We start from the raw sequence: 12,293 nt of genomic DNA, 5'->3' as shown, positions 1-12,293 counted from the left end.
TCCCTCTTAGGACTGAATGACTCTCTTGCATCCTCAGATTCAGATTTCTGCACGACTGCTGCATGGAGAAACCCAAAAGACCTGAAAATCAAGATTCGTTTATTTTCAATTGGAGCTGTTCATAATTTTAATTATAACCACATTTCTATTTAAAACCATACAAAATTGTGAAACCACAAACATCTTAATAATTAACAGCAAAAAGTGCTTTGTTTTACTTTTGAATACTTGTGCATATTAGCACCAAACCCTCGTTTTCCTCACATGGTTCCCTTTGATTCGCAGGAATGTGGGTTGACTCTGGCTCTCGATGTGTTTGCGGTGGACTTCTCCATCTCACTGAAGCCGCTCCCACTGCAGAGTGTCCATGACCCCGTCGCTTTGGCCGCCACCTCCTCAATCACCCCAGTGACGCTGTCCTGGGACTTTGGCGACCTTTCCTCCCGGGTCAATACTACAGGGACATGCCTCACCACAGCAACTCATAAATATGGACTTCCGGGACACTATGCAGTCAGTGTGATGGCCTGGGCTGGGAACAAGGAGGTGAGACAGAAAGAAATGAAATAATTCTTTATTCAGATACACTCAATAAAATAACAGGTGGTTTTCTCAATATTTTTTATGTTTTCCGTTGGTGTATATTCAGCATTGTGGCCTGTGATCGAAATCATTTGCTTGCTCATGCTCAGGTCTCTGCACGTGGAGAAGTGACCGTGACAGTTCCTCCCAAACTGGAGCTGCATTGTCCAACTCTTGCTGTGGCCAATAAGAGCCTGGAGTTCACACTTGTCAGCTGGGGTGCTGTTGGTGTGGATGTAGACTGGAAGATCACAAAGGATGGCGTTCAATTTGCCAAAGGTAAGATTCACACCAGCTGTGATCATCTAATGACTCTCAGCTGATGGACGTTTAATAAACCAGCTCGGAAAGTGATCCCAGTCAATCTGATTAGCTTTGCGTTACCTTTTCTGCACATTTATTTCCCTTTGCACAAATTCAGCATTTAGCACAGTTGCTAAAATATTAGTTTGTCTATTGAACTGACAGCACTGTGTAAATGTATGTTTCTGAACAGTGTTGACTCTCTGCACACGTTGACTTATCATCGGCTCTCTAGAGTGTGCGTTCAGAATGTGTTGTGCAGTTTATGTAACATGGGATTGACTCAGAACAAAGTTTTTTGCCAATAACTTTTTCGAGCAATAAAATAGCCGGTGCATGTTTCCCTGATGTTGTGCGCCTTCAAACAATCTGGGAAATGGCGTGACTCACACATCTGTCCTCCGCCAGCCTCCCCTCACTGTCCAAAAGACGGGGTGTACCACGCCGAGTCGTCACGCTGTTTTCAGATAGTCCCGGGGGAGTTGAGCTGGACCGATGCTCGACAACAGTGTTCTGACCGCGGCGGGGATCTGGCAATCATCAGGACGGATGCACTCTGCAACCTGCTGGCACCCAAAGTCACACAGTGAGTGTTGTCTGTCTTTATGAAGTGCAAGAGGGGGGCCGCGGTGTTTCTCTCTGTGCAATTAATTGTTTTGATGTAATTTTTGATGTAGGTTAGATTTTCTCTTAATTTCTTCATCAGTTTCCCTCAAAATAAAGACCTTATTCTTTCAGTAAGTGCTCATGTGCCAATGTGTTAGTATCACTATGTACAGACAACACATACATATATATAAATAGACACATAAATAGATATCAGTGTTCATACTATATCAGGCCCTGCAGAAAGTTGGCAGGTACAGAACAGACAAGCTGCCAGCTCTGTGACACAATCCGTCATCCCAGGTTGCATTACAAAGTTAACAGTTCTCACCATGTTGCCGTCTGCTTGCGGAGGCGAGCCAAAGAAACACTGAAACAGACAACAAATTCTCAAAACAGATGTTGAACTTTCAATCACTGACAATCACAACAGGACTTGGATTGGATGGGGGTGTGTGTGAAACATGTGTTTTTCTTGCTTCTCCCCTCCTGTCTCAGGCACATTTGTCATTTTTTTCCCTGCGTGCTGGTGCTGTTCAGGCATGATGCCTTTGATAAAGTTCTTTGTTTGTCTATTAATTTTGTATCTGTTCTCATTATTCTGCGGCTGCGATAAAAAATAATGAAACGTTTTTATTTTTTTCTCAGTGTAGCACATATTCCGATGCGAACAGATGACGACAACGAGCTTTGTCTTGGCAACCGTACACAGTTTCTTTGTTCAAAAACAGCCATGCTTCTTTGCGTTATCCACCGCACATCTGTGTGATGCACTGTTTAAGGATGTCGCTCTTAGCTTTGCTAGGACAAAAAAGACCCGTCGGACCTTGCACTGGTCTGAAGGCCTCCTTTTAGGTTGGAGAAGGTCGCAAAAACACACATCTGTAAAAGCACAGCTGCATTGTAACTCCAACACCCTGGGAGGAGGAGTCCACACGTCATGCTGTGTGTGTTAATGCGAGGGTAGAGGCCCTGCACTCGCAGACCTAAGTGGATGAGAGAAGAAAAAACCTGCTGCAGATGGAGCTTATCCCCTTCTCCTCCTCCGCTCATGTGTTTCTCCACCCCCTCGCTTATATAAGGAACTGCTCTTTTTTTTTAAATCAGACCTCGTAATTTTTTTGCCACAAAGACCCTTTTTCTTGTTCCCTCTCTGCTTCTAATTTTGAACCCCGGTCCCCTCTCTTAGATGTCGTTTCCACAGATGTGAGTATTCAGCCAGTGTAGAAAAGTCTGCTCAAAAGAAAGAAAGAACACAAAAAAACTAAAAACACTGTCATTTTATCATTGTGTATCACACAGTGAGGGTAAGACCATTGTGTTTTTTCAGTTAAAAGCCTATGACAGAAAAAACTGAGAGGGGATTGTGCAGTCCATTAGTGGAGAGTTTATCTGTCGTAATCACAGGGACACACTAAATATCTGACATCTCCTCCGGAACATCCCACTGGGCTTCAATCAAAAGCCATTTTCCTACTCTCTCCTCCCTGCAATTATTGATTGTTGAAGGCAGGCTAGCGCATAATTCACTTATTGAGAAACATATTGATTCACGTCTTGATGTTTTGTGGGGAGGTTTGTGTGTTGTGTTGTTCCTTGTTCAAGGAAAAGACCCTTTTCAATCGTTAAATTATTTACCCTTGATTTGCCTTTTGTTTGTTTTCGAGGATCATTTCATGCAGATTTTCTTTTCTTTTCTTACATTCGGTGATGTTTGTATGTGTGTTTTCTCTCGTGTGCACTTCAAGTAAAGGAGCCTATTTTCCAGCTGTCAAGCAGGCACTCTGTTAATCTCTGTGTTACCTGTCCATTCCCTGCCCCAGGGAACGAGGCGCGTGGCTTGGCTTGAGTGACGTTAACTCTCCAGGAAAGCTGCACTGGGTGAACGGCTCTGAGGCGAAGGAGGGAGAGGAGGGCCAGCCGCCTCGCTCCCCGATATTCCGTGGGAACGTGTGCGTCTCGCTTGATCAGCGAGGTCAGACCAGTTCACATCCATGCAACGCCAAACGCGCCTATGTCTGCCAGTACAGGCCTCAAGGTAGATTCCATATATTCACACACACACACACACACAAAATGTGTGCACAAAAAATACGAAGCAGTTCAAATACCTAGAAACCCATAATCGGGGGGAGGAAATGGAAGCTGAGGCGGAGATTCAATACGAATATCCTCTGCACCTAAGTGGTTTGGGGTGAAGAATTTCAATCTTCTTCACTTTCATATAAATTAAAACATGGCACAAACGAGTGTAGCAATAAAAATCCTACCGCTTCCTTCATAACTAATTACTAAAGCGCAAGATTTGCTCTCTGAAGCCCCATTTATAATTGGAGTACACTTGGCATTGAAACAAATTGCTCCTTGTGTAAGAAGCATCCAGAGACTGTTCTTTATTATGATTAGATCAGAGTAATGTGGCATAGCATCTCCGTATTTTAATCAAACTAATGCACTCTTGTCTCTGGAAAGAAGCAGGGTCATGTTTTCACACTAGGTGGACAGGGAGGAATGGAAAAAAAATGATATGTAGCTAATGTATTAATTATGTTCCCCAAAGGCCACATACATAATGAGCATGTCCTCTTTCTCATAATCACCTCCACCAAGGTGCTTTATGTTTTCGCCCCTGTCCCTTTGTTTGTTTGTAAGTAAGATTATACATAACCAACTAAACGAATTCCCAGGAAACTTGGTGGAAGTGTGCGGTATGGGTCAGAAGGGAGCACGTTAAGTTTTGGTCCGGATCCAGATCAGGGGGCGGATTGAGGAATTATTTTCACTGTATTCAACATTGTGAGATAGGGTGTTTTAGTTTTACATTTTCACTGATTTGCCAGGGGAATAATTTTGATAGAAAAAAAATTCAGCCACATTTAGGAGACTGATGAGTGTGTGCAATTTGGTGCGGCTGGATTGAAATCAAGGAGACTGTTCGGTCTGTTCGTTGAGGTATGTGCTCTACTGAGTGCCATTTTAAGTTTCTTTATGTATAATCAACATTCTCGTTTTGATTTCATTCTTTTTTTTCCACCTCTACAGTGCGTGTTCCAGATGCAGGGATCTACACTGTGGGGCTGCCTGTGTTCACCTCCCAAAATCCTTTGCACCGTGCCTCGCCCTCTCCGCTCTCTGCTCCACAACCGCCCAGCAGTGGAATAGAGGTGAGGCGGAATCTCAGCTCGTCAATGTTCATCGTTTTCTCTTCCTCAAACCTTCTTTTGTCAATCGTTCTGTTGGTTTTTTTTTCTCACTCAGGTGCTGTTGTTCCCGGCTCTTAGCTTCGTTCAGGCAGGTCGTCTGTCCTCCCTTGAGTTTGTCACTCAGGAACTCAGCTCACAAATCCAAGTTCGATTCCAGACCTACAGCCCTCACTGTCATTATCCAGGCCTGCACCTGCTGCTGCCCAGTGAGTCACACACACATGCACAGATACACACTAACACACACTCGGCTTGTTAAACCATCCACACATCTGTGGTGAATATCAGCAGGTGTCAAAAAAAGGAAAAAAACAACCTATAAGCCACCTGCACTCATACCTTCGGTTAGATAAAAATACACACACACACACACACACACACACACACACACACACACACACACACACACACACACACACACACAGTGACCAACGTTTGTCTAAAGTTGTTAGGTAGGTGAACATGACAGAGGAGACAGAAAGTAGGATGACACAGAAGAGGAGCGAACAAGACCAATCAAGGTCACCTCCCTTCTGAGCTCCCTCCTATTCTCATCCAGACACAGCACTGCAACACTGCGTGGCACATGGCACAGAAGATTGAGATGCTTTCTGTGTTTTCTTTTGTACACCTCCACCGAGACACAACAGAAAGATGAGGAGCAGAGAGCAGACGCACATGAAAGACCTGAGAAACAAATCCACAGAGAGAAGAGCGGTTGTTTTGTCTGTAAAACTTTCACTTTGTGAAATTTGTGAATGCAGCAGTGGTCAGTGGAGGTAATGACATCACACAGCTGCACTATAAATCCCAGAGAGCACGTTTACTCGACCCCACTCAGAGATGGAGTCAAGCCCAGCACGCTAATTATCTTCCAAAAACACTTTTACATATGTGCACGCTTTCTGGTGTTTTTTTGCGGAGCTTTTCTTGTTTGATTTCTCTTTCATCCAGTAAAACGTTGCTTTTATGTGCAGTTTATTCTTCTCAGATGTAAGATGTGACCACACTGACGCATCAGCTGCACATTGAGATTTATTTGTCGATTGTCTTTATGCTTGTATCCAGAGCCATTATTTACATTACATTTCATTTAGCTGACACTTTTATCCAAAGCGACTTACAATAACTGCATTCAACCATGAGGAACAAACCCAGAATGACAAGAATCAAGTCAGTACAATGTGCTTCAAAAAATATGGACGTCCATATGGAAGTACATATGTCCCACTCTTATGAACACAATATCTCGAGGTTCAAGGATGAATTATTACATTTTGATGGTCAATGGTCAAGCTCTGTGGGACCTGATAACACACCGAGAACAAAATAATTCATACATTCATCCATGACAAACGACACCAAATAGTTTTTTATTTTTACTTTACTGCATACAGTTTATTGCATGAGTCTGGACTGACATCAAAGTAAACAAGTGGTTCTTTCGTCTTAAAATATCACTCTGTTTTTAATGAAAATAATAAATTTGTATAATTTTTACAGATGATATATCATTTTCCATTAAACAGAGAGAAGGCGGAATGAAAAACACAATATATTTAAAGACTACATAAAGTGGTCGATGGTAAAAAATACTTTTATTACTTTTGCTGTTTTATATACCACTTTTATATACCAAACACACAATTAGCAGATAAGACATGAAGCAATTATCTAAGTTAAACTATCTAAAAGTACATAAAATCGTGACTGTATTCTGATATTCAAATATTTGGTCTGCTCTTTATTCTTTTGTAATATGGTATAACTTTAAGATAAAATACATAACAATTCTTCATTTAAATGTCAAAAAAAGTTCACACCTATGTTATATATTTTCCTGACTTGTTCACTGACATTATCCACATTTTTCCAACAATGTTCAAACCCAGAGAAATCCACAATATCACTCAAAATATCAGGATGTTTAATTTTCCTTCACCTGTTTGTATTTGTCACTTTTAAAGCATCACAAAAACTTGTTGCTGTTTTCTGCATAACGTGAATCTGTGAACATGATTTGCACCAGAGTCAGGTCAGGTAAATTTTCATCGGCAATGATCTCACCCTGCATCACGGCATCATCAAACAAGGTCTTAAGTTTTGGTTTTGAGTAAGAGACTCTTAGTGCCCGAGGTTACATATTGTACGTTTAAAAATGAGAAGTTAATGACTGAGAGAAAAATCTGTCTTGTGTCTCAGGTTGTGGAGGTCCAGCGTGTGCTCCAGTGGCTGTTTGTGTCCCAAATGACACCAAGACCAGTGACCCACCCTCTTGCCCCCCACTGGAGCAGTGGTGTCCCTTCCAGCACCGCTGCCTTGCACTGTCGAGTCCCTGCCAGCCGTCGTCCTGTCCTAACTGCAGCCAAACGCACCGCCTGCCTCCTGGGGCGCTCAGGCCACGCTACACCCTTCAAAACGAGGTGGTCTTCACTCTACCAGCAGGACCAGCTGCTCATGTAGTGGTGAGAGGGATTTCTTTTGCCTCCAACGTTACTCCAAAGTTGTTTAAACAGGGAGCGAAGTTTTTTAATTTTTTGCTTTTGAAATACAGAAAACCTAGAAGAAAACTGATTACTTCCAGCTTCAGTTTGAGGGTGTTTACAGCCAGATATGATAAACAGGGAAGGGATTGCAGCTGTTGTGGAAGGTCCGCCATTTTACTGCAACAAAAGAAGCAGATTATGCTAAGATTCAATAAAGAAGACTCTTCTATTTGTATACAAAGTTGGTGCAATCTTACCTTGATCTACGTGACTTTGATTTGTAATTGCCTCTAACGTACACTGTCCTGTTTTTCCCAGGTACAAGAATACCTGGAGGACCTCTTGGTTTCCGGCGGTGATGTCATCGCCCTGCAACATGATGCCGGTCCCGGGTCCTTGCTCCGCTGCCAGTCCTCCATACACTCACAGTGGCGACAACCTGTTCTGGCCCTCAACCAGTCGGAGTGGTTCTGGATAAACAACACCAGACATTCAGCAGATAGATCGGCCGACTCTGACGCCGACCCTCTGCCCGACCCGGAGCTTGACGTGGAGGTGCTGGTGGAGGATGGCGAGGGAGGGTGGCTGGAGGAAGTGGTCTGCCCCGTCAGAGTGCTCTATGTGGGTCAAAGTGAGACCCAGCTGCAGGGAGCACAGCTGTCTGCTGGTTTACCGCAGCCTGGACTCTACAGCCTGCTGGTAAGACATCAAAGCAGCGTGTCATATCCCAGCATGCACCTATCAACATGCATGAGGAGGCCAAACTAGAATGTGGAATAGACTATTAAATATATCTTTTTTCCTGGAAAATTTGTTTTTTCTAATGACTCCAATGTGAGATAAAGCAATTAACTTTAGATTTGCGAAGGAGTTTATGTTTAAATCTCACTATAGATCAATGTAATTTATTGATAATTTTTAACAATATGTTTGCATGAGATTTCAATGTGACGGCATGAAAATTAAACAATCAACCCCAGATAAGTGTCTGTATTGATCTTTGTCCTTTATTAGCACTTCTATAATAATTGAGACAAAATTAACTTTCAGGTGACCTCTGCTGAGCCAGCATACCCAGCCTCAGCATCATGCCCACTGCGCGTGGTGCCCCCGCTGGGCTTGACAGTCCTCCACCCCCTCCCCCAAAATGGCTCCTACTATCTGCAGCCCAACAACACCCGTCTACTGCTCCGTGTCCAGTCTCGCTACGCAACACAAGTATCTTGTCGAGGCAGCAATCGCAGCATCACCTTCCAGCAAGAATGTCCATCAGCAGTTTCATCCGGCGCGGCGCTCTGTCGGCCCGGACTGAGCTCAGGGACAGGGGTCAAGGTCACCGAGCCCAGCCTGTACGCAGTCCTGGAACTGAACCTGGGAGCAGAAGAGCAGAGGAGTCCAGTACAGGTGGAGCTGGAGGCACACAGTAACGTGACTGAGGCCAGCCTGATTATAGTTGTCCACCTGGAAGAGCCCCTCAGAGGACTGGTGGTGCAGCCGCACCCTGCCCACCGAGTGCTGATGGAGTCAGTTGTGGTGAGTGTATGTATTTGTGCATTTTTATTTTAGATATAAGGGTTTCCCATGCATACTGGATAACCTGAAAATTTAGAGACTTCTTTTCCATTCAACCTAACAGTTTACCTTATCATGTGATTTATAGAGAAAAAGCATAGTTATAGAGGAAGAGAATTGTTGTTTTTTGTCCAAGTTTGATGTTATGGGGACCTGCATATAAGCCAGTGTTTACAGTGACGGCCACATTTCCAGTGTTCATGTAAGTCAAGTTAGAAAACATTTAGGACTAACAAAAATTGCTTATTGTACAGTCATCTGTGATCATCAGTAGTCATCACCTGTAATTAAAACACTTAATCATGAACCCATCACAAATATAGGAGAAATAAAATTTTTAATTTGTCAACAGGAGACCATTGACACCATCCCTGGTGTCTTTGTCATCATCCCTTGTTTTGTATCTCCATTTGGTTGGTGCTTGTATATTGTCTTCATCACCACTGCTATGATATCCCTTACATATTGATATATTGTGCTATATATTTATCTTTAATTTGACCATGTCCTTGCAAGTACAGATGGTCATCCGATTTGTACTTGAACCCTGAACATCTCTCATTGGTGTCAGTCTGACAACTCATGTTTGAAATGTGGATTACAGCCGCAGAACATAGTTCAAATTTGGCGCCCAGGCTCAGCTCACTCCCCCAGATTGCAGCGATATCATGGAGAAAGTGAAATGGTCTTTTAAAGCTTTTAAAGACTTGATGATCACTCAAAGTGCTCAACAGTACCACTCATATGTTGTATGAATATGTTGAATGTGTGCCACGTGTGATGTTGATATGTTGTTTATATATGTCTGTTACAGAGCTACACAGCATCAGTCCGCGAAGGCTCCAGTCCCACGTTTAAATGGACAGTGGACGACAAACCCTACTTCACCTATTACAACACTGTTCTCAACGTCATCTACCAGCACGCGGCCGTCTACAAGCTCACCGTGAGTTTCCGTCACATGAGGCAATCAATCTGCCAAAGTGTCTCTGTTACGTGCCTACATGCAAGAATAGGATTTTTTGGATTCAATTTATATGTGACAGGTTTTCTTTTAGTCTCAACGCTGACAAAATGTCTCTGCACAGTTATTATATTATATAAAATATTATTATAAAAAGGAATTTACTTTTTTATTACAGTAGTACAGTGTCCGTTCTAAACCTGCCTGTTTTGGGACAGGCTCTTTACTTGGCCTGTGGTGATGCTGTTTGCAGCTTTCGCTCAGAAACTGTAAAAGTGACCTGCAGTAATTAAGCTACAGCAAGTAAAGACCATCTGCAGGACTCAGTCCACAGAACCCTGAAGCCACTGCTGCTGCATAAAGAGCTGTTCACCTGTTTATCAAGCGTTTGGTGAAGTTTGACTCAGTACGCAGAACCCCCGAACTGGAGAACCGGTTGTTGTTGTCTTGAACACGCTGTTGTCCTGATCGAGGTCACTTGCATCAATCCCTGTATTATTATAAAATAATAGGCCTGGTCGCATGTCACTCAAAGTGCAGTCAGCCAATCAGAGGAGGGGCTCAAGAGGCAGGCGAAAACAGCCTGTTCTGCCTGCAGCTCCAGAGAGAGGCAGAAGAGAGGACATGGAAATACACGTTGCAGCAGTTTTTCCGACTTTAAACCACTGATGTATCATCTTAGGGCCAATATCTCAAATTACATCCCATAAAGGTGTAAAATATGGGCCCTTTAAGCAGCTGTTTTTCTGGCCAACAGTCACAATGCCAAAGAGACTCAACCAGCAAATATTTACTTTTAAGGAAGTCAGAACCAGTTTAATTATAAAATGTATAAAAAATGATTGAAACACTTAAAGTACTGATTAGTCTAATTTACCGCTCACAACACACGTGAGTGAGTGAAAGTACATTACGATTGCTGACCCAGTGTTGTCACATTAATGGTTGACTTAGTGGCACCGTCTTACTGGTAACCTCTTTGTCCAGGTGACGGCCATGAATCATGTCAGCACCCTCACGGAGCACTTCAACGTGACAGTGGACCGCCTGCAGCCCATGGCCGGCCTCTCTGTGAAGGGCGTTCCAGATGTGGTCCCACAGGGCTCCACTCAGACTCTCACCACTTCTGTGCTCGTGGACATGTCTGTGGCCGCCACCTTCCGGTACGTGCAGAGGGGGATAGATGGACAGAGTCATAGATGGACAGACAAATAGATGCTGTCTTTGGTGTTTGTTTTTTTTATATTAAAAACTGCCTGTTTTCTCTCTGTCTATTCTTCTTTTCTTGTTTTTGAGGCAGTCACGGTACATCTGTTTGTATTTGGCAGCTAGTTTCTTCTCCTCTATCTGTCCCTCTCTCCCTCTTTCTCTTTTCTCTGTTTTTGCCTTCCTGTGCACCATAATAGCAAGGCAGCGTTCATACCATGCAGAGCCTTGGATTTATAACTGTGTGGTTAGCGCAGATTGCTGACAAGAATTTTCCCTTCTGCTCGGCTGTTTCCCCCGTACGTTTTTCCCCCTTTTCTTCCACTCTTTCTCTTTTTCTCTTTTCCCGACCTCCCTCTTTCACATTCCCACCCTCCCAACTGTGGTGCACTCTTTCACTTAGTTTCCCTCCACTCTCACCATTCTTGGTCCAGAGAGGCTTCCTGAGTTTTGAGTTTCCACTTCTCTTCTTCCAAACCCTCTATTGCCTTGTCAGAGAAGATTCCCACTTTCCAGCAGCGCTGTGTGTGTGTGCGTGTGTGTGTGTGTGTGTGTGTGTGTGTGTGTGTGTGTGTGTGTGTGTGTGTGTGTGTGTGTGTGTGTGTGTGTGTGTGTGTGTGTGTGTGTGTGTGTGTGTGTGGCACGGTGGGTGGAAATGGTTGTTATTGCTCTTCATCTAAGCTTCTCTGAAGCTCCTCTTTTAATGGTTTTACGTTGTCTCTGTTGTGTTGCAGCTGGTTCTTTGGTGACGGGGGATACAAGGAGTTTGAATACAAGCCTCCCTATGCCCCGGCCCTCCTCTGCCCAGACTCCCCCAATCAGGTCCTCCTAAGCAACAATGTCACCTATATCTACTCTCAGCCAGGTAACCCCTCACTCATCTTCCATTCTATTAACTTAACTAGAAGTGTACTCTGAGAGCGCAAACCTCAGCCAAGGCTAATGCCGCATTTCCCATTAAGTATCTAGACTGTGGGAGCCAGCCATATTCTAATTTGTCCTGCCACAGTTTCATAATTATTCAAAAACAAACTTCTCAAAGTAACATACGAGATCTTTAATTTTGTGTTTTTCTCCATAGCTGTTTGTTGTGTGCTCACACTATCCATATATTTGTTAGCGTCCACGCAGATAGTCAGACCTCATAGTTTTGCACGTAACCCGCAAGTGCCATGCAATTAGTTTTTCCCGCACTAGACTCTGTGCTTGTCACTTGGAATCCACCCATTTATTTAGATCTGCAAAACAAAATGTATTAGTTCTTTCCTGACCCATACCGTGAAGTAGTTTTTGCGTAATCCTGTTAACTAAAAGACAGACAAACAAAACAAAAGCATAACCTCCTTAGCGGAGGTAAAAATGAAAAATGGA

At 43.5% G+C, this 12,293-nt stretch overlaps 1 protein-coding gene across 1 annotated transcript in view; it reads left to right on the top strand.

Moving 5' to 3' along the window:
• Nucleotides 1-12,293, top strand: part of pkd1a (polycystic kidney disease 1a) — a 66,444-nt gene that overhangs the window by 19,764 nt on the left and 34,387 nt on the right. The window contains exons 7-18 of the mRNA XM_035171362.2: nucleotides 286-546; nucleotides 693-861; nucleotides 1,294-1,471; nucleotides 3,315-3,529; nucleotides 4,534-4,655; nucleotides 4,750-4,900; nucleotides 6,897-7,159; nucleotides 7,499-7,879; nucleotides 8,231-8,713; nucleotides 9,567-9,698; nucleotides 10,704-10,879; nucleotides 11,657-11,787. Coding sequence (XP_035027253.2) covers nucleotides 286-546; nucleotides 693-861; nucleotides 1,294-1,471; nucleotides 3,315-3,529; nucleotides 4,534-4,655; nucleotides 4,750-4,900; nucleotides 6,897-7,159; nucleotides 7,499-7,879; nucleotides 8,231-8,713; nucleotides 9,567-9,698; nucleotides 10,704-10,879; nucleotides 11,657-11,787 — 2,662 coding nt within the window. The remainder of the gene's footprint in view (nucleotides 1-285; nucleotides 547-692; nucleotides 862-1,293; nucleotides 1,472-3,314; nucleotides 3,530-4,533; nucleotides 4,656-4,749; nucleotides 4,901-6,896; nucleotides 7,160-7,498; nucleotides 7,880-8,230; nucleotides 8,714-9,566; nucleotides 9,699-10,703; nucleotides 10,880-11,656; nucleotides 11,788-12,293) is intronic.

The sequence above is a fragment of the Hippoglossus stenolepis genome, chromosome 2 (genome assembly GCF_022539355.2).
Source record: "Hippoglossus stenolepis isolate QCI-W04-F060 chromosome 2, HSTE1.2, whole genome shotgun sequence".
NCBI classification, from domain to species: domain Eukaryota; kingdom Metazoa; phylum Chordata; class Actinopteri; order Pleuronectiformes; family Pleuronectidae; genus Hippoglossus; species Hippoglossus stenolepis.
The sequence above is the reverse complement of the archived record's forward strand: the minus strand, read 5'-3'. Positions and strand labels throughout refer to the sequence as shown.